A 22,406-nucleotide genomic window follows, 5' to 3' on the forward strand; every position below is an offset into this window, starting at 1 on the left:
TGAAGCATTTTAAGTCCACTGTCAATTGGGGCAATATGATAACTTCTGATTTTTTTTCTTTGGTGATTAGTTCTACAGCAGTGGGAGTTGACTAGGAAAACCTGTGGTGAAACATCAGATTTGAAAGTTGATAATGCAGAAGGCACAAAGACAGTTCAGGTAATATTATCCCCATGACAATAAATTATTCATTAAACCCCCTGTAAACAAAGGAATCAGCCTTTCTGTGTCCTGATCAACTTTCTTCATTGTTTTATTTACTTCATATTTTGTATTATATTTGATCATAATATGCAAATGTCACCATGTGAAGGATTTTATATTTTGTTTAGTTTATCATGAATTATGCTCCTCTTGCCTTAATAATTTTGACCCTTTTCAGAACCAACATTACCTTCTTAACTCCTACATAATTTATCTTAATCATAGTACATTGTGAGATCCTATATGCAGATGTGCATGTGGGTAGGATGTTCAAGTCCATTGAGTTTTATTCTTAGTGTTATGCCCCTTTCAACAGAAATTATTGCCCTATCCAGCACCAACCTTGTAATCACAATGCCTTCATGTTTTTTTTTATGTATCTACAGGAAACTTGGTATATTGTTAGATACTAATATAAGATTTGCGTGTGGGTAGGATGTTCCATTCCATTGAGTTTTCCCAGGGAAAATCCTAGATTTAGGCATTGTCCAGCAACTACCTTGTCATTACATCTCCTACATGGTTTATCATATCTACATGGAATTTGGTACATTGTTAGATCCTAATATGCAGATGAGTAAGTAGGTAGGATATTCCAGTCCAAATAGTTTTTCTTAAGTATTGAACATTGGCCTTGTCCAGCTCCCTCCTTGTCATCGCAACTCCAACGAAAAGGTGGTTCATTATATCTTGTATATTGTTAGATCCTGATATATGTATGTATTGATTATTGGGCTTTCTGCACATTGATACAGGGAAATATCAGCTACAAGTCACAAAATGGAGCTTTATGTCGAGTGAGGACAGCAAACAAGCTCAAAACAGCTTCATATTGTGTCAAGCAGCTGATATTTTGCAATACCAATATTGTGAAAAAATGATAATCTTCTTATCAGATTTAATTTGTGCATTTTTCATGATATGAATTTCTTGGCAACAATTGATGGGTGTAATACTTTTGATCTGTCATTAGAAATGTAAATATAATGTAAGAACAAATTAATCTTTCAAATTTTTGTGCCTTGGTCAGATCAGCATTGAAATTTGGAATTGAACCCAAACTACATTTTGACCAGTTATTGCAATTTGTCAGTTTAGTTTGAATTTTATCAGGAGCTATTTTAACAACTGTTACATGTTGAAATCAAAATTACTCAAGTGACTATCCATTAGATTACTGTGGGTTCATTTATTTTCACGGATACCAATTTTTGTGGGTTGAGGAAAAATTGTAGTTTCTTGGATATTTGATTTCGTGGTTGGTCAAAATCTGAATACAAACCTATAATAAATTTGTACTTTTTGAATATTTAATTTCCATATTTACCTATACCCACAAAATCTACAAAAATTGGTATCCAATGAATAATAATGAATCCATATTACCTGAGATTATATGTGCAGTTGTGGTTACAACACCTCACTTATTTAGAACAACTTTCAGCACATAAAAAATAAATTGATAATTACCAAAATAAAATGGTATAGAGCACATATACAGTTACAGTTATTGGCCCCTGTCACCTGATACCATGGCTCTGACCCAGAATTACCAGTATATCTCAACCAAATTTGAGTTGTAAGACTTTTGCTGATAATACAAAACTGTGACCTATTTTCCTTATCAATGTAAAATTGTATTTTTTTAGATTTGCAAGACATGGACAGAAGAAGCAGTTGGAATCAACCAAACAGACAAATCTATCTCCTATTTCTCTGAAGAGACACAATTTGCTGTGTTTATTGTATCAAATAAAGTGTACAATTCTCCACCGACACTGACTAGTGACAGATTTATTTCCATCAAAGAAGATGAAGGTATTCTATATATAGTAATGTTCAAGTTATGAATGATACTTTCTTGATTTCATATTGAAAGATATTTATTTTGCAACATGATTTTGATGGGAAGCAGTCTCATTAGAAATAAAATTTCACTTTCTTTCTTTAAGGAACATTGAACTACATTTAATTGAGGATTTTACATAAACTTCTCCTAAGTCTTATATTTAACCCTTGATGATGTTGAAGTTTTTACTATTTCTCAGGTACATTACAATACCAGTTGGAGGCAACAGATGAAGAAGATGATGTGGTTGCATTCTATCTAAGCAATCAAACAAACATTCTTGGAAAACCACTGCTTTTTGAAGATGGCATGTAAGTGATTCTTCCAATAATATTTTACTGAAAGGCCAAAATTAAGGCAACGGTAGTTCACATATGTTTAAATCTCATACATAGATAAAGAAGACAAATCATGGTAATAAGAAAAAACTGCAGGAATAGCATGAACTCCAAAAGGAGGGAGACCCGGTGCTTGGACAGGGTAAGCATCTCTTGCTTTGCATGCATCACTCGCCATGCAAACCCAGACTTAGCACTAATTGTATAGTTTTATTGTTGATATTCACCCCATATGTACCAAGTGTTAGATTAGTTTTATTGATATTAAAGAAATTTCTTGGTATTCCTAAACGGAAGATTTTATACACACAGAAGAAGAAGTATACTTAACAACAAAATTATTTTCATTTACCTGTGTATAATATGACGCAGATTTTTTCAAAAGTGATGATTTTCTAAATATTGTTTAACATTTCACAGTGGTATCATACTTTAACTTTGTTTAAACCTGTTTATTTACTTTTGACCTTAATTATTTATCCCTTATAATTTTTATTAACTATGCATTTGCATTCAGGTATCACAGATCAAATTTATTCGTTCATTGTGTGTTAATTTACGTTTTTTGATTGAGTTTTAAGCCTTCCAATTGATATTTTATAGTGTGTCTTTCTATGTTGTGATGTTATACTATTGTTTCAGAAAAGGGAGAAGGTTTGGTACCATTAAAACGTTTAATCCTGCTGCAAATGTTTGCACCTGTCCTAAGTCAGGAATCTGATGTACAGTAGTTGTCGTCTGTTTATGTAGTTCATACATGTTTCTCGTTTCTCGTTTTTATATAGATTAGACCGTTGGTTTTCCCGTTTGAATGGTTTTACAATAGTAATTTTTGGGGCCCTTTGTAGCTTGCTGTTCGGTGTGAGCCAATGCTCCGTGTTGAAGGCCGTACCTTGACCTATAATGGTTTACTTTTATAAATTGTTACTTTGATGGAGAGTTGCTTCATTGGCACTCATACCACATCTTCCTATATCTATTAGGTCAAAATGTCACAATCAGGAATAGGACACAATGGATAAAATAAACAGATTAGACAACTTTTATCATATCTACAGATCTAAGACTGCGAAATCATGTCGCTATTGTGTCGAGGCACATTCATATCATATCGATCAAACAATTTGTGATGGTGACCATTAAACTTATGTAGTACCAAAGCCTCTTGTAATAGTAAGTAATGAATAAATAGTATAGATCATATAATGAATAACTGTCTGGCTGCAGTAGGTTATCCCCTTAGGTCACAAGGTCATGTTTGAAAATTGCCTCAGGTCACTTTTAAGCAAACTGTATAGTTACAAACTGATCTGATTCTCGATTTGAAAATTTCTAAATGTCACAGACCCTTTAAAAAGAGACATCAGTTCGCAAGGTTGTCTGGCAAACATAACTTGAGACCAAGTACTCATGTTAATTATGATGTGAACTTTTTAGAATATATGCAAAATTAGGATTTTGAACTTTTGACTCAGATTATGTAGTTAACTGAACACTGAAAAGTGATAGTTTGAGCAGGGCATGGTGTGACACTATTCTTGGATATTATTTTGTAGACTGTTGTATACTCCATGCACAGACTGTTCAGGTGTTGAAACATTATCAATCATCCTTCAAGAACTACAGACCAATGAGGACATACCTCCAGCCAGCAGTGAAGCAACACTTGTCATTACCATAATAGATTCTAATGACCCACCAGAAATATTCCTAACCCAATATGGTCAATCTATTTTATCATCAGATCCAACAGAACCAGTCTTGGTAAGAAAATCATTTCCTGGTCTTTTTTAAGATACCTGTATCATATTTTACCAAGTGATTGTTAAAAGACCAGGTGTAAAAAACAATAATTATCATCAAGACTTAAGCAAAACTTTGCAATATCTTCTAAAGCACTATCTTAAATGAATGTTAACTACTTAATAATTGAAAAATGTGCAAATAGACCTCTTGCTAACATAACAGTTTTCTAGTTTAATTTTTTTAATTTTTGCATTTAAAAAGGGTTAAAACTTCATAAAAAATGTGTTTGCCTGCAGCAGTTAAAAATGATGCATCAGAACTTTGGAAATATATTATTTAGTGACCTTGATAATTTAATACTGAAAACATTTTTGTAATAAATTTATATGCAGGTATACTTAGAACAAAGGAAAATATTTAACAAGAATAAATGGACATTGGATTTCACTGCTGTAATAGGAGCATTTGATGTGGAACAACAAGATCTTTTTATGGAAGTGTATCAACCAAATTATGGCACAGTGCTTTTCTTGCATGAAAAATCAACAATTCCGAATATTAATGATTGTGGAGAAAGTTTGAATGTAAGACTTTTTACTTTTATGAAAATCGCTGGGGTATAGAAAAATATAACAGCCATATTTGTATTGCAAACCTTGTAAACTTAAAGCATTTAACTCACTATAACCTTAATTTTCTGTCTGAAAAACTTCAGTAATTAAAAAAAAATGCTACGTTCATATATCATGGTGATATTTCAATATTTCTTACAATCTTTGAATAGCACAACTTATTTCTGTGAGAAATATAACAAAAGCACCACCAATGCTGTTGGCCACCAATCTGATTTGAACACAAAAAGTAGCATATCCAAACATGTGAATTATCAGTGGCGGATCCAGAGGGGGGGGCGTACACCCCCCTTTGCTTGAACTTTTTTTTTTTTTTTTTTTTGTAAAATGATGAATCAGACTACACTTCGTGAACTATGCCATTTCCCGGTCGTGTATTTAACTTTTATGCGACAATTCTTTACTTATAAAGATATTTTTCGCTCGTATTTACTGTAATATTTTATTGATTATGTCAGTCATGTGTTTTCGCTACGGTGGAGTTGATCCGTACTTTTGAAACGTCACTCAGTCATTTTGAAATTCAAATTACAGTAACACATTGCATAGACAGAGGATGACAAGCATGACGCCTTCAAAGCGACAAAGGATTGAGCAAGAACGTATTGACTTCTATTTCATATTTCCACTCAACAGAAAGTAATACTCTATTACACTCTCATGAAAAAAAAAGTTCCACGGCAATATTATTTACCTACGAAAATATGTTTAACCCCGCACGCCCCAGCCAATTAATAACATTGCTGAATAATGATCCCCAGTCAGTAAGCTCTAGATATATTTAAAGTCTAAGGTACGGACCATTTGATTTGATAGGGCAGTCTGAGATATTTTAGAGAAAAAACTCTGACCCTGATTTTTGCAAAAATTCTGGCCGTATCTGTAATGAAAACAATTATCGTGTCCCCTTTTTTGCTATAAGAAAAAAAAAATCCAACAGAATTATTCAGCATTAAATGAACACTGTGAATAAAAAACGGCGTAATTTTTTTGGGGGGGGTTTGCATGTAAATCCCATATCTGACCGTAATGTCTGTTTCGCCGAACTGATATACTGAATACTTTTTTCAAGGCCCAACTGCAACCTGCCTGCTAGGTGTGGCCTTTATGTCTCCATTTGTCGACCGTCATTCACAACTCCGTTGTCATTTGATTTTCAGACTCATTCGTAGCCTTTGGTTGATTTGGAACCCCTCACTTCCCTTGTTGAGTGAAACATTTCAACCAAACATTTGGTTAAAAATTGCTTGTTGGTCTTTGTTCGTATCGGTCGTATTATAAACTTCACTGAATAGCCGTATATCATGTTTACAACAAGTAATCTGTGAGGTTATGCTAACTAACCATACAACAAACGAGAATTTTCCATGTCCATTTTTTACTGACAAATCCCACATCAAATATATTAGTACATAGCTTTTTATCCATTCAATCATTTTATAAAAGACCATTAATGCGGAGAATGCGGCATCAAAAATGTCCAACCCAAGCTTACACTTTTAACTATAAAATATACATACCCCACGTTAGGAACTGTCACAAAAATTTGCATTTTAAACTTATTTTATTTTTTTTTAGCCCAAAAAAGGTCCAAAAAAATTATGAATTATACATACTACGCCCCCCCTTTCCAAAATCCTGGATCCGCCCCTGATTATTAATTGTCAGAAGCTCTTTTTTCAATTTTAAAAGGGAAAAACATGCTACTTTGTTTAAAAAATGCTTTCTATATTTGAAAGGGACCTATAAAACACAGCCAAAAGGCAGTGTCTTATAGGTCCCCTTCAAATTAAAAAAAAAGGTTGATTTTACACAATTTTCCAAGGGAAACATTTTATGATCAACGTGTGATAACACCATTGATATCTATATACAATGTGTTAATGATTCTTTGTATTAAAGCAGCATGCAATACTGATTATTCCTTGTGAACTGTTAAAAAATGATATCATAACTTAAACTTTTTACTTTAAATTAGGGCTATTCCAGAAAAAAATATATGGGGGGAGGTTGGAAGGCACTTTAATTATTTTTGTATGGGCATGGGCAAGTCATAACGTTCAAATTGTGTGGTTATGTATGCAAAGTAAAATGCAATTGTATGGGTGAAGTGCTTTCCAACACCCCCAAATATTTTTTTCTATTTTGATTAACATAGGATCAATATGCAAATGTATTCAATATAAATTTAATAAATCTGTATCACTTTGAAAATATAAAAATTCAGATGTATGATACTAAAACTAATTTGTATTGAAAAACAAATTAAACAAGTCATAGTCCACTGATGATTTTTATCATTATATTTCCAGGTAGCCACTGAACCATGTGGTAATTTCAGTGATTTATTACCACATAATAAAGAGGATATGTCCTGGATTTATTCCACATTGACCTACAAACAGGCCATGAATGTATCTGGGTATGACTTAGTGAAATTGTATGTCTCAGATTCTATGAATGCTTCATCATCTGTTGTGACAATACAGTTTGTCCTGATGGAGTCGCCTTGTCAAAATGATGGATCTTGTCATCGTAAGTTGAATAAATGTCAGCAAATTTTATTGATGGAAATGATGAAACATATTAAATGGATATTACATAACAAGGACCAATAACAGTGATAACACCAAACTTGTTTAAAGTATTATAGGTTTCATCACAAGTAAGAATTGGATATTGCTTGACATTAACTCGAGTTATTCAATTTTGATTTAATAATAAACAAGCCTTTGTTGTTGTTGGGGGGGGGGGGGGGGGGGGGGGGGGGGGTAGAAAGTAGTTAACATCATCATTAACCTAATGAAAAGCCAATGGACATGTCGCAATTTCATAACACATTGCAGGATAGACAATAGAATAGAAATGAAAGAATGCTTTAAAAGAGTTATAGATACAAATGCATAAAGTATCAAAAAAACTCTATAAAGAGTCCAAGTAATATCATTCAGATTGCCTTTTTTTTATTATTTCAGCAAAGAATGGTAGTAACTACCCCTGCACCAATACTCGCAGAGCAGACAGTTTTGACATGTATTACCACTGTATATGTTTACCGGGATATTCTGGTGTATACTGTGAAGAGAACATTGATGAATGCCTAAGTTCACCATGTCTAGAACCATGTGAATGTATTGATGGTGTCAACATGTATGATTGTCTATGTCCAGCAGATGAGCCTCATTCTGATTTCAAGATTTGGACCATCCCAGTGATAGTTCTGAGTTTGCTGATTATTATAATAATCATCATTGTGGTAGTTCGTAGATATATGAAGAAAAGGTTATTTTTTTTAAATCTGTAAGTTGATCTTGCTTGATGATAGATAATGTATCAAATATAATATGTGTTGCAAACATTTTATGTTGGTTTGAAGCAATGTGCATGATTGATCTTACAAGGTTGTCATGTAGAATGAATGATTGATAACTGATTCTGGGGTCATTATAGTTCACTTATTATGCCATCTATACTTTTCTATATGACATGTTTTAAAAAACATCATCTGAATATGTGCAAAGTATTTGCTACTACAACTGGCATTGAAGTAAACAGAAACACTCTACAAATACCAATTTGTATAATTGATTGTTAGCAAGAGTACCGTAGATGGCCTTGTATAGTTCGCACTGGTACATTGTCCGCACCCCCCTTCTCTCCATGAGAATTCCGGTAAAAAAACTTTGTAACTGTTAGAAAACATTGACTCTGGTAATTTCAAATCATGTGTGATCGTTGCAGTATTTTCATGGAAAAACCCGTTTTCCATAATCAAATAGAAGTCGAAAATGCTTGTAAATGATTCTAGAACACTTCACGAGTGTTAAAATAAGTCAAAATCACAAAAAAAAACAATTTAGAAACTTGTGTATGTTTAAACCGGAAGTTCGAATAGCACATGTAAATGAAAATAAATACGGTGAGAGTGTAAGGAAACTCGGTACTTAATAGATATCACTAGTATACGACTTTGAAAGTAAAACAGTTCCATCCTTAAGTAAAATAATGTTTAACATAACTATTACATTAATGTTTGACGGATCTTAAGCTAAAACAAAACACATGCCACAGTATGAAAAACCAAAACGGAACGAATAACCGATTTCGTTTTGTAGTTTATACATCGTTATGCATAAGCTGGTTCCCGGTTGACTTATTCACTTTTTTCGTTCCGTTAAATTCAAGCAGATTCCAGTTTATTTTAAGCAATGCAGTGAAAAGAAATGAGAAATTTGTAGTGAAGCATTTAATTTTGAAATTTATCAGTTTATATTTGATGTTGAATAAAAATTGCATATTAATATGGATTAAGTAAAATTATAAGTTTTGAAAATGATAAGAGCGCCCTCTACAATTTTAATAACAAACATAGGGGAACGTAAACACCTCGCGGAATCTTATTTCTTGCTTGTTGTACTCTATAGTCGGCACCTCTGTCTGGCAGGTTCAATTTTGAAGAATAGAACCGCGGCGTATACAAGCCTGAATTCGGTACTGTGATTGTTGTTGGTTTCCCAAAGGGCCAAGTGAGCTTTTCTCATCACTTGGCGTCCGTCGTCAGCGTCGTCGTTAACTTTTTACATTTTGAACTTCTTCTAGAGAACCACTGAATGGAATGAAACCAAACATGGCATGAATGTTCCTTATGAGGTGCTGACCAAGTGTTGTTACTTTGTAGCTGATCCATCATCCAAAATGGGGACCAGCGGGGGACTTCGTTTAACAAAGGACCCTATGGGAAATAAATACAAAAAAAAAGTAAAATCACAAAAATACTGAACTCCGAGGAAAATTCAATCGGAAAGTCCCTAATCACATGGCAAAATCAAATGACAAAACACATCAAACGAATGGACAACAACTGTCATATTCCTGACTTGGTACAGGCATTTTCAAATGTAGAAAATGGTGGATTGAACCTGGTTTTATAGCGCTAAACCTCTCACTTGTTTATTCTCAAATGTCTTCTTCTAGAAAACCGCTTAATGGATTGAAACCAAATATGGTATGAATATTTCTTTTGAGGTGCTGAGACACTTTTTTTAGAGAACCATTGAATAGAATGAAACCAAACATGGCATGAATGTTCCTAATGAGGTACTGACCAAGTGTTGTTACTTTGTAGCTGAACCATCATCCAAGATGGCCGTCAGCAAGGGACTTAGTTTAACATAGGACTCTATGGGAAATACATACAAATGCTTCTTCTAGAGGAGCACTGAATGGAATGAAACCAAACATGGCATAAATGTTCCTTATGACGTGCTGATGAAGACCTTAATACATGTATCTTTATAGATTGAGATATACTGTAAACTACACAAAAATTTCAAGAAAAGAAGATCTACACATAAGTCAAACTGATCAAAATTGTCAATTGACATCTTGTTGGAGTTATTGTCCTTATAAAGTCATTTTCTACAATTTCAATGAATTTATTGGTAATGAATTTATTGGTAATTTCTGTAAACTTTACAAAAGTCTTCTGCTTTTGATTAAATTACGGGGCCAATATTTAACCAAATTTGGCCTCAATCATTATTAGGGTATCTGTTATGATTTTAATGCCTCAATCATTATTAGGGTATCTGTTATGATTTTAATCTATTTTTACATGATTTCCAAAACCAAAGTAGAATCAGGTGAGCGACACAGGCTCTTGAGAGCCTCTAGTTTGTAGATGTCAATGATTTAGAAAAATTTATAGATTTATGTTGTTTTAAATTATTTGCTCATTTCAAAGCATCAGAAATACTCATTTTGTCTTTTAAAGAAATTTACAGATTGTCTCTCCAAAAACAAAAACACATAAATTAGATTCGAAATATCTGATGGGCTTCAGGTGACAAAAATTAAGAATTCTTAAAGTTACTGACATATTCTTCATAATAAACTTGCTAGCACATAACCAGTCTGACTAAAGCCAGCCCCACTATCCATTTGCGTTTGTGGTGACTGGCTTTAGTCAGACTGGTGCATAACAGAAAAGCTTGTAAGTTAAAAAAAATTACATCTTAATGGGTATATGTCACATAGTTAATCCTGAAGTCTAAATGAATAAGTAAATTTTGTTTCAATCTATAAGACATCACAGGTTGGACTATCTATGAATTGGCTTTCATTACTTCTTCTGATTGGTTATATTTCTTTAATTGGATTGATTTATTTATATTTTCTTTCTTTTTTCCCCAGATTGCAAAAGAAAGAAGGACATGCAGACATTGTGAGTCAGGTAAAGTATAAAGCTGTTACGTCTCTTTCACAAAGTTCATTCTGGGATTATGCAGGTTATCTCTTTGTGCATCTTGCTAATGGTCCTTCACCTTTTACAATGTGATATGTGTAAATAAATAAAGATTATTTATGGCAAAATTGGTACAAATGTGGTAATTTTTTCTTTGCATAAGATTATATGAAAAAATTTAATTTTAAAATCCAAAAGTTGTTTTGATTTGAGTTACAAGGTTTCATTCAAGTATTTCCATGTTTTCCACCAGCTTTAAGGGGAGCACTCCAATAATACTTTATAATTTTTATAATACGTCATTTATAAGGTACACAGCTTTTTAATAGTGATATATATATGTTGTATTCTGAATATAAATAATTTCATTCACATGTGAGCTAGAAAGCTGAATGATTTCTAGGCAGTAAAAAATGTAAGAAAACCATCCAGACAAGTAAAACTTGATCTGGTAGTTCTGTAACTAAGAAGTGTGACAGATAGATAAAACTTAATGTCAGAATATGTTTATGTTAATAATCCTTAATCTGTCAATTTTTTTTTCAGGACTCTGAAGAATCTACAGATGAAACAATGGTAATATTAACTGATTTTAAATTAAATATTTATTACTGTAATATTCCAAATATGCCTCTAAAACAACTTTCAAAAAGGACTACAAATTTTATAAATTACTTTATTTTGACATCAGGCCTTGTGGTCATAAAAATTTCGAGCACCATTATCGTACTCAGACTCAGAAATCAACCAATCAAAATACCGGATTAAGTGTTTCAAGATCAAAATTTGTACTCCCGAGTACTGAGTAAAGTTTTATGACCAAGAGCCCAGGACAGCAGAAATATATATGACTCGTGTGGACTTTTGAGTCAATCATCAGAGTTGACTGTATTTGTAGGGTACATTACATGAAACCAAATTGTTGCTGTTGCAATGAAAAGGTGCTTAATTTATGAATTTGCTCCATTTTAATTGAATTTTACATGAATTGGAACAAAATCCATATGCATAAATGTTTCACACATGTCACAAATACCCATGGGGATTAAATGTCTTCACACTAATTGGTGGATGAATGGCTCTTTAACCTACATTTGCAAATTAAATGCATATTCAGGACGAGATACAAATATGAACCCTACTTTGTACTAGACTAACACGCTGAGCAGGTTTTGTAATGTACTGGTACAAGGTGACATTCCACAGGACGTTAAACTGTAATCCATACATCCATATTTATGAAGTGAATTGTTTAATATGTATGAGATTAGGGTTTTGACTAATGATTTCACAGTTCACCAAACATGGTTATTAAGAGTGTAACAGGGCATGGAGTCCTATTGGAGATATTCTTTTTGAAAATTGTTTCAAATGTTTTTGTTGAAGATAGTTTAAATACTGTAAACGTATTTCTTTCAAATTGTTTTTTTTCCAGGCAAAAGTCATTGATGATGATTTTGAATCAGCAGGTTTACATGTAGGTATTAATGTACAATGTATTTATATAAATTCACATAAAAAATTACAATTCTCTTAATTTTTTCCATAAATTGAAGTTTGTGAGATTATGTCATTGTGTCATTAACAAAAAACCAAGAAGGTAGTATTATAAAATAAAATGCTTCGCTGGGCGCAGCTTGATACGACCACAGATGTCGAACCCTGAACAGTTGGGGCAAGTATGGACACAACATTCAAGCTTGATACAGCACTGAATTTGGATTGTGATTAAATATTTGACACAGCATAGGTTTCTGACACAGAATGAATGTGGTCTAAGAACTTGATATGGTTTGAATAGGTAAATTAAAATTTTTTATTTTTATTGCTTTTATATATAAATCAGAAATAGCCAATTTAAAATGGAAAATTTTAAAGAAAAAAAAGGAAAAAAAAATCCCCCCCCCCCCCCCCCCCCCCCCAATTTTTTGAACCCCCTTATGATTCATCACCCCCAAACTCAATCCCAGCCTTCCCTTTGTGGTATGGTACCTTGCAGTACAATTTCATAGAGATCCTTACACTTGAACACAAGTTATTGTCTGGAAACTAGAAAAATGCTTGTTTTTTTGGCCCCTTTTTGGCCCCATATTCCTAAACATTTAGGGCAATTACCCCCAAACTCAAACCCAGCTTTCCCTTTGTGATATGGAACCTTGTAGTACAATTTCATAAAGATCTATACACTTACACACAAGTTATTGTCCTGAACTAGAAAAATGCTTGTTTTTTGCACCTTTTTGGCCCCTAATTTCTAAAATTTTGAGGCAATTACCCCCAAAAATCAATCCCAGCCTTCCCTATGTGGTATGGTACCTTGCAGTATAATTTTCAGAGAGATCCATACACTTGAACACAAGTTATTGTCTGGAAACTAGAAAAATGCTTATTTTTGGCCCCATATTCTTAAACGTTTTGGGCAATTACCCCCAATCTCAATTCCAGCTTTCCCCTTTGTGTTATGAATAAGGTAGTACAATTTCAGAAAGATCCATAGACTTGCACACAAGTTATTGTCATGAAACTAGAAAAATGCTTGTTTTTTAGCCCCTAATTCCTAAAATTTTGAGGCAATTACCCCCAAAATCAATCCAAACATTCCCTTTGTGATATGGAACCTTGCAGTACAATTTCAGAGAGATCCATACACCTGAACACAAGTTATTGTCTGGAACTAGAAAAATGCTTATTTTTGGCCCCTTATCCTAAACGTTTTGGGCAATTATCCCCCAAACTCAATTCCAGCTTTCCCTTTGTGATATGGAACCTTGTAGTACAATTTCAGAAAGATCCATAGACTTACACACAAGTTATTGTCATGAAACTAGAAAAATGCTTGTTTTTTGCCCCTTTTTTTAGCCCCTAATTCCTAAAATTTTGAGGCAATTACCCCCAAAATCAATCCAAACATTCTCTTTGTGGTATGGAACCTTGCAGTACAATTTCAAAGAGATCCATACACTTGAACACAAGTTATTGTCTGGAAAACTAGAAAAATGCTTATTTTAGGCCCCTTTTTGGCCCCATTTTCTTAAACGTTTTGGGCAATTATCCCCAAACTCAATTCCAGCTTTCCCTTTGTGATATGGAACCTTGTACAATTTCAGAAAGATCCATAGACTTACACACAAGTTATTGTCCTGAAACTAGAAAAATGCTTGTTTTTTGCACCTTTTTGGCCCCTAATTTCTAAAATTTTGAGGCAATTACCCCCAAAATCAATCCCAGCCTTCCCTTTGTGGTATGGTACCTTGCAGTATAATTTCAGAGAGATCCATACACTTGAACACAAGTTATTGTCTGGAAACTAGAAAAATGCTTATTTTTGGCCCCATATTCTTTAACGTTTTGGGCAATTACCCCCAATCTCAATTCCAGCTTTCCTTTGTGTTATGAATAAGGTAGTACAATTTCAGAAAGATCCATAGACTTGCACACAAGTTATTGTCATGAAACTAGAAAAATGCTTGTTTTTTGCCCCTAATTCCTAAAATTTGAGGCAATTACCCCCAAAATCAATCCAAACATTCCCTTTGTGATATGGAACCTTGCAGTACAATTTCAGAGAGATCCATACACTTGAACACAAGTTATTGTCTGGAAACTAGAAAAATGCTTATTTTTGGCCCCATATTCTTAAACGTTTTGGCAATTACCCCCAATCTCAATTCCAGCTTTCCCTTTGTGTTATGAATAAGGTAGTACAATTTCAGAAAGATCCATAGACTTGCACACAAGTTATTGTCATGAAACTAGAAAAAATGCTTGTTTTTTGCCCCTAATTCCTAAAATTTTGAGGCAATTACCCCCAAAATCAATCCAAACATTCCCTTTGTGATATGGAACCTTGCAGTACAATTCAGAGAGATCCATACACCTGAACACAAGTTATTGTCTGGAAACTAGAAAAATGCTTATTTTTGGCCCCTTATTCCTAAACGTTTTGGGCAATTATCCCCAAACTCAATTCCAGCTTTCCCTTTGTGATATGGAACCTTGTAGTACAATTTCAGAAAGATCCATAGACTTACACACAAGTTATTGTCATGAAACTAGAAAAATGCTTGTTTTTTGCCCCTTTTTTTAGCCCCTAATTCCTAAAATTTTGAGGCAATTACCCCCAAAATCAATCCAAACATTCTCTTTTGTGGTATGGAACCTTGCAGTACAATTTCAAAGAGATCCATACACTTGAACACAAGTTATTGTCTGGAAACTAGAAAAATGCTTATTTTAGGCCCCTTTTTGGCCCCATTTTCTTAAACGTTTTGGGCAATTATCCCCAAACTCAATTCCAGCTTTCCCTTTGTGATATGGAACCTTGTACAATTTCAGAAAGATCCATAGACTTACACACAAGTTATTGTCCTGAAACTAGAAAAATGCTTGTTTTTTGCACCTTTTTGGCCCCTAATTTCTAAAATTTTGAGGCAATTACCCCCAAAAATCAATCCCAGCCTTCCCTTTGTGGTATGGTACCTTGCAGTATAATTTCAGAGAGATCCATACACTTGAACACAAGTCATTGTCTGGAAACTAGAAAAATGCTTATTTTTGGCCCCATATTCTTTAACGTTTTGGGCAATTACCCCCAATCTCAATTCCAGCTTTCCTTTGTGTTATGAATAAGGTAGTACAATTTCAGAAAGATCCATAGACTTGCACACAAGTTATTGTCATGAAACTAGAAAAATGCTTGTTTTTTGCCCCTAATTCCTAAAATTTTGAGGCAATTACCCCCAAAATCAATCCAAACATTCCCTTTGTGATATGGAACCTTGCAGTACAATTTCAGAGAGATCCATACACCTGAACACAAGTTATTGTCATGAAACTAGAAAAATGCTTGTTTTTTGCCCCTTTTTTAGCCCCTAATTCCTAAAATTTTGAGGCAATTACCCCCAAAATCAATCCAAGCATTCCCTTTCTGATATGGAACCTTGTGGTACAATGTCAAAGAGATCTATACACTAACACACAAGTCATGTCTGGAAGTTACAAAAATGCTTAATTTTGGCCCCTAATTCCTTAACTGTTTGTACCATAACCCCCAAAATCAATCCCAACCTTCCTTTTGTGGTATTGAACCTTATGGTACAATTTCATAGAGATCCATTCACTTAAACTAAAGTTAGAGTGCGAAAACCAATGTGTCTTCGGACGACGACGACGCCAACGTCATACCAATATACGACCACAAATTTTTTTTGCTGTCGTATAAAATCTCAACAAAGATACCAGACTTATAATTTTGTACGCAGATGCATGTTTCTTCTACAAAAGCCTTATCAGTAACACTTGAATCATAAAAGTTATAAGGCCAAATTAAGTACAAAGTGGAAGAGTTGTGTCATCATGTAATCAACAAAAAAGGATATGGCATTATGTCATCAATAAAAACCAAGTCTGTAAAGGTCTTAACTGTATGGTTTAACTTCATTTCTTGGCACAATTAATTTATAAGGGAAAAAATTATGTTATACCAATGCGTTTCCAAAGATATATTTTCTCCTATTTAATGTATTATAATTGTCTGGTCGAATGATAAAAGCATCTATAGTTAAAGCAAAATTCAAAATACTGGTATCAATTAAATTACAATTCTATTTTGTCATCTTTGTTGTTATTAAAGCAGAAAAATAGCTATTTAGCCATTAGAGAATTGAAAGGTCAGTTTATTCAATTCATAGAGGAGGTGATCATTTTGGCTTCATAATGAAAATAGGAAGATGTATGATTGCCAATGAGACAACTATCTACCAGAGATCAATTGATGTAGAAGTTAACAACTATAGGTCACCCTACAGCCTTCAACAATGAGCAAAGCAAACAATAAAAAACATTGAAATGACAAATGTAAAAAACAATTAAAACAAAAAAAACAACGGCCTGATTTATGTACTAAACAACAAAGGGAAAAAAATATGATATACAGCAACAAACCACAACCACAGAAGTACAGGCTCCTGTCATTCACCTTGTCCAAATTAAGGGACACATCGCTGTTATTCCACGATCAAACTGACAGAGTGAAAGTGCAAAGTTGATTGACACTAAATTGTGTATTCATAGCATACATGTACCTAAAGTTAGTTTTTGATGACTTGCTTTATGCAAAATAAATGTGCACGGTTCTGAAAAATGGATATGAAAAAATGTTCCATTTATATATATAGTCTTATGACAGAAATCCTGTGTATCAATTAAATTTGTTGATAGTAACAAAAGGATTGGTTTTAAAAATAGATTGATACACATGTTATTTTTACTCTTAATATGTTGGTGCTTCACTAAATTTGTATGAATGTTAATGATAAAAAAATATTAATGCATCTACCCTTAGGTTAAAAAAATAGAAATTCCTGTATTCCATAATGGCCTCAAATGTTTACAATATATATTTCTTTTAAAACAGCAAATTAATATTGAAGAGAACCAGGATGAGATTAATGATTCTATGGACCTGGTAAAGGCTTTAAATCCTGAAATAGGTCAACTGTTAAACCCATCAAGAAAGAACAAGATACATCCTGCTCCATCATCCTTTCCAATGTCTTCTTTCTCTTTTTCCAAACCCAATCATGAAGATGAAGTTAAAGAGGAAACTAAAGAGGACAATGATATGAACTTTGGCCTCACATATGACCTACCTGTGGGTCATATAACAATGAAACCTGTATCAAGACCATGCATGCCAGCTTTTTCTGCACCGGAAATCAAGTTTAAATTACAACATCAAGGTAACACAGAGAGCTTTGGTAGTGAACCAAAATCAACAGCTGAAACAGAAAGTGATTCTCAAAATGGTTTATCAAACCCAGAGAGGAGACCATTTCATTTACAACCTATTCCTGCAAGTGAAGAAGGGAAAGTGAAAAAGACAACTAAGAAAAAGGGTATTTCAGCACAAGATCTGGATTACAGTAGATACAATGATCAGAAGCAGCAGGAGAGAGACAGTGATGCCTGACAGTTTTATGTGTGATTTTAATTTTATATTAGATAGAAAACTTTTTACTTTTTATACACATAATTGATTTGTATTTTTTAACTTTTGAACTGTTGTCATCAGCTTGCTTGTATTATCTTCTTTTTATATATATTTGTCATGCCGGGTGTTATTTAAAGATTTAACAGAAATAGTCGTATTGAACTTTCATGTCTTTTCCGCATAGCAACTAACATATGGTGTCTATCTGCATTTGAAAGGGGGATGGGTGTAAATATGGAATAAAACAGTTACTCAGTTTACTTAAATATTTATCTTTTTATCAAGGTTAAGGAACTTGACCAATTCTTTTTTTCCAAAAACTCTTCTTTTTTTTCAGATACATACAGACAGGTATATTGAGATATTATTAGTAAACATGTAATTTGATGACTAATGCTTTGTAATTTTTCTACAAGTATTTCTTAAATTAATACTTATTCTCATATTTAAGTAAAAATATTTGTATTCACATATATAAATAAAATAATTGTATTCACTTATTATTAAACTCACAAGCATACAAAAGTTTTCTCTTTACAAAGTCGTGTGTTCTAAGTTTCATTGAAGTTATCAAAAAGATGATGCAGTGTCGTACAATGTATATCTTTGACATTCCTAAAAATATTGCATATAACACATTTTTAGGTCAAATGGCCTAAAACTAGAATCAAAGAGTGCCATCTTTAATTTCCTTATTCAAGTTAGTAGTCATCCTGTTAGTAGCTGCAATGTGCAGTTTTTTATATGTCTAAGACGGCACGTATAATGGTATACCGTTGTCCGTCCCTCGTCAACACTTTGGAGTTATGGGACTTTATTTTTAAAAAAAGGGTGATTTTCCAGTTTTCTGACTATAACTCAAAAATGCTTTGAGCAATTTTCATAAAACTTTGGTGAATTGTTTATATATATTGACACAAGTTCCCCTTCGATTAAAAAAAAAACAAAAAATTTACGCTTTGGAGTATTGCGACTTTTTTCATTTGAGCAATTTCCTGAAACTTTGGACTAGTGACCTGTTTATATCTATTGTAAGAACCTCTCTTTTGTTTTTTATAAATTTCTGATATGACATGAATGACAGTATTTCTAGTTAATCATATAAATTCATTTAAAGCATAAAGACAAGCTAAAAGGGCAACGGGCGTATCATGTGCTCATGGCGCAGCTCTTTATTTATTGTGTTTTACTTTGATTACATATGGTCCAGATAGGCAAAAGGGGAGGTTTTTGTGCACTTAAAAATTGTTTTATCCTTACATTTTGTGCCTGTACCAAGTATGGCTATCTGGACCATTTGTTGTTTTTTGTTTGTACATCCCGGTTTTTTCGAAGAAGTCAGGTGTTGGTGGTTGGTATGGTCTGTTGAACTATCCATTTTTTTTTAATTCCTACTATCCTTTTTTTTTTGGAATTGTAAGGTATATAGACTGTTTATTGTTGAAGACCTCTTGGATTCTAGTTTTTTTTTTTTGTTCTATTGGGTTTTTGGATTGGGAAATATCCACATCTGGTTTATTCATGTATTAAAATATCTCCTGTGAGACAAAGTGTTCAAAAAATGACCTTAATCAGTATTTCAATGGGGAATTTTATTGTCAAAGATGAAACAATAATCAATCAATCAGAGAGCTTGAAATAAACATATCTAACATGAGCATTTGGACATGTACCTTTTACAGTGATACTATTACTCCAATATAGTTGACCTATGTCTTATAGAAACCATGAAATCAATGAATACACATTTGACAACAGTTATCCAATGCTTCTAGCAACTTACCTCATAGCATAATAGAAGGAACAATAAAAAATTTGTAAGGGTTCCATGGAAACCAGTGTCTCCCCTACTTTTGCTGTTGTCCATGTTTTCAGTGTGATAGGGGAATGCACAGAATAGATTTACAGTTAATGAAATAAATAAATAAGAAGCTTCTGTCCAAGTTTGGTAAAAATCCAGGATGGTTTATGAATCTAATAAATGTTTTAAAAACTTTAACTGCAGACTGTATATAATGTTAACTGGAAGAAAAACTAAGTCCATTTATAAGTAATATACGGAAAAACAGGAAATAAAGTTTTACAAAATTTCCTTCTAGATACTAACTAGCTTTTGATCATAAACAAGCTTCTGTCCAAGTTTGGTACAAATCCAGGATAGTTTAAGAAAGTTATCAAAATTTTTAAAACTTTAAACACAGAGTGAATGTAATGTTAACTGGCAGAAAAGCTTAGTCCATTTATAAGCAACAAACAAGCTTCTGTCCAAGTTTGGTAGAAATCCAGGATAGTTTAAGAAAGTTATTAAAATTTCAAAAACTTTAACCACAGAGTGAATATTTATGGACACCGCCGACGACGGAATGTAGGATCGCTATGTCTCGCTTTTGCGACAAAAGTCGCAGGCTCGACAAAAATAATTCAAGGTCAATCTTTTATGCACACTTCATGACTCCTTTAGACTAAAAACTAGAAAGTTTATTTGAAAAGATCACAATCATGAAAACAAGGAACAACTGAATCAAAAAAAAAAAAGGCGAAGATCAAGTGTAACTTTGAGAAACCCATACACCTCACAATAATACTAATCTATATACAGTAGACTTAATCAACTTAATAAGAAAAGGGTGCACACAGGTAAATGTCTTGCCTGCTTTACTGATTATAATAGAAATTTTATGTTGAAAGTTGGTGAGTTGTCACTTAAAACTACATTAAAGTTTCAACAATCCATGGATGATGTCAAGGTTTATTGAACCCTGCAAGACTGAAAAAAAGACCTAACTTGCTATCATTCTACGCACCATATATACTGTGAATTTGTTATTACTCATAGAGAAACATACCTAATCACAAAAAAATTGTTTTACGGATGAACCTTGTCAGAAGAACATATAATATACCCAACAATATTTTCGCATCTGAGAAAGGTACCTAATTACAACAAGAGTGCACACGCTGAAATGTCTCGCCTTCTTTACTAACCATTGATATTATGTTGATAGTCCTAAATATAAAGCTTTACTACAACTATCAACCTTACAATCATTCAATACACTAAATATAGTTGACCTATTGCTTATAGTTTCTAAGAAACAGACTTAACCAAGAAAACTAAACATTAACCAATGAACCATGAAAATGAGGTCAAGTTCAGATGAACCATGCCAGGCAGACACGTACACCTTACAATCAACCTATGCATTAAATATAGTTGACCTATTGCTAATCTAAGAAACAAACTTAACCATGAAAACTTAACATTGACCAATTAACCAACAAAATTAGGTCAAGGTCAGATGATACCTGCCAGACAGACATATACAGCTTACAAGCCTTCTATACTAAAAATATAGTTGATCTATTGCTTATTGTTTCAGAAAAACAGACCAAAACACAAAAACTTAACACTGAGCAACGAACTGTGAAAATGAGGTCAAGGTCAAATAAAGCCTGAGAGACTGACATGTGCATCATAAAATATTTCCATACACCAAATATAGTAGACCTATTACGAATAGTATAAGAAAAACAGACCAAAACACAAAAACTTAACTATAACCACTGAACCTTGAAAATGAGGTCAAGGTCAAATGACACCTGCCAGTTGGACATGTACACCTTACAATCCTTCCATACACCAAATATACTAGACCTATTGCTTATAGTATCTGAGATATGGACTTGACCACGAAAACTTAACCTTGTTCACTGATCCATGAAATGAGGTCGAGGTCAAGTGAAAACTGTCTGACGGGCATGAGGACCTTGCAAGGTACACAGATACCAAATATAGTTATCCTATTACTCATAATAAGAGAAATTAACATTACAAAAAATCTTAACTTTTTTTTCAATTAGTCACTGAACCATGAAAATGAGGTCAAGGACAATGGACATGTGACAGACGGAAACTTCGTAACAAGGCATCTATATGCAAAGTATGAAGCATCCAGGTCTTCCACCTTCTAAAATATAAAAGCTTTTAAGTAGTTAGTTAACGCCACCACCGCCACCACTGGATCACTATCCCTATGTCGAGCTTTCTGCGACAAAAGTCGCAGGCTCGACAAAAACTATATACTATCCAATGAACCATGAGCTTTACGCCGCATCAGCACAAAAAGGCTATATCATGGTGAGAGATATTTTGAATAGTATAACAAGAAGTTTTTTTTCTAAATCAGGCAAAGTTTTTCAATTTACTAACATTTAGTTTAAAGCAAAATTATACTTATTTACATATAAAACTTCATCAATAAGATAACATGATAAAAAATTTAAATCATTTTAAACTAATACAACAAATTCATATTTTGGTATATATTCCAATTCCTTTTAAAAATGAACCATGAAAAAGAGGTTGCGGTGGTATGTACTTTGTCAGATGAACAAGTATATC

General features: G+C 33.2%; 2 protein-coding genes across 2 annotated transcripts in view; both read left to right on the plus strand.

The window, feature by feature from the left end:
• Positions 1–11,874, plus strand: part of LOC127720044 (uncharacterized) — a 136,057-nt gene extending 124,183 nt beyond the window's left edge. Inside the window, exons 79-87 of the mRNA XM_052226450.1 lie at positions 71–159; positions 1,854–2,022; positions 2,253–2,364; positions 3,948–4,155; positions 4,530–4,721; positions 7,082–7,304; positions 7,745–8,051; positions 10,962–11,001; positions 11,560–11,874. Coding sequence (XP_052082410.1) covers positions 71–159; positions 1,854–2,022; positions 2,253–2,364; positions 3,948–4,155; positions 4,530–4,721; positions 7,082–7,304; positions 7,745–8,051; positions 10,962–11,001; positions 11,560–11,781 — 1,562 coding nt within the window. The 3' untranslated portion in view covers positions 11,782–11,874. The remainder of the gene's footprint in view (positions 1–70; positions 160–1,853; positions 2,023–2,252; positions 2,365–3,947; positions 4,156–4,529; positions 4,722–7,081; positions 7,305–7,744; positions 8,052–10,961; positions 11,002–11,559) is intronic.
• Positions 11,875–12,443: 569 nt separating this feature from the next.
• Positions 12,444–18,529, plus strand: LOC127720054 (uncharacterized). The gene is made up of 2 exons (XM_052226460.1): positions 12,444–12,490; positions 17,429–18,529. The coding sequence occupies exon 2, from the start codon at positions 17,471–17,473 to the stop codon at positions 17,981–17,983; it is 513 nt and encodes a 170-aa protein (XP_052082420.1). The 5' UTR covers positions 12,444–12,490; positions 17,429–17,470; the 3' UTR covers positions 17,984–18,529.
• Positions 18,530–22,406: the final 3,877 nt, after the last annotated feature.

This window comes from Mytilus californianus, unplaced genomic scaffold (genome assembly GCF_021869535.1).
Source record: "Mytilus californianus isolate M0D057914Y unplaced genomic scaffold, xbMytCali1.0.p SCAF_11, whole genome shotgun sequence".
Lineage (NCBI taxonomy): Eukaryota > Metazoa > Mollusca > Bivalvia > Mytilida > Mytilidae > Mytilus > Mytilus californianus.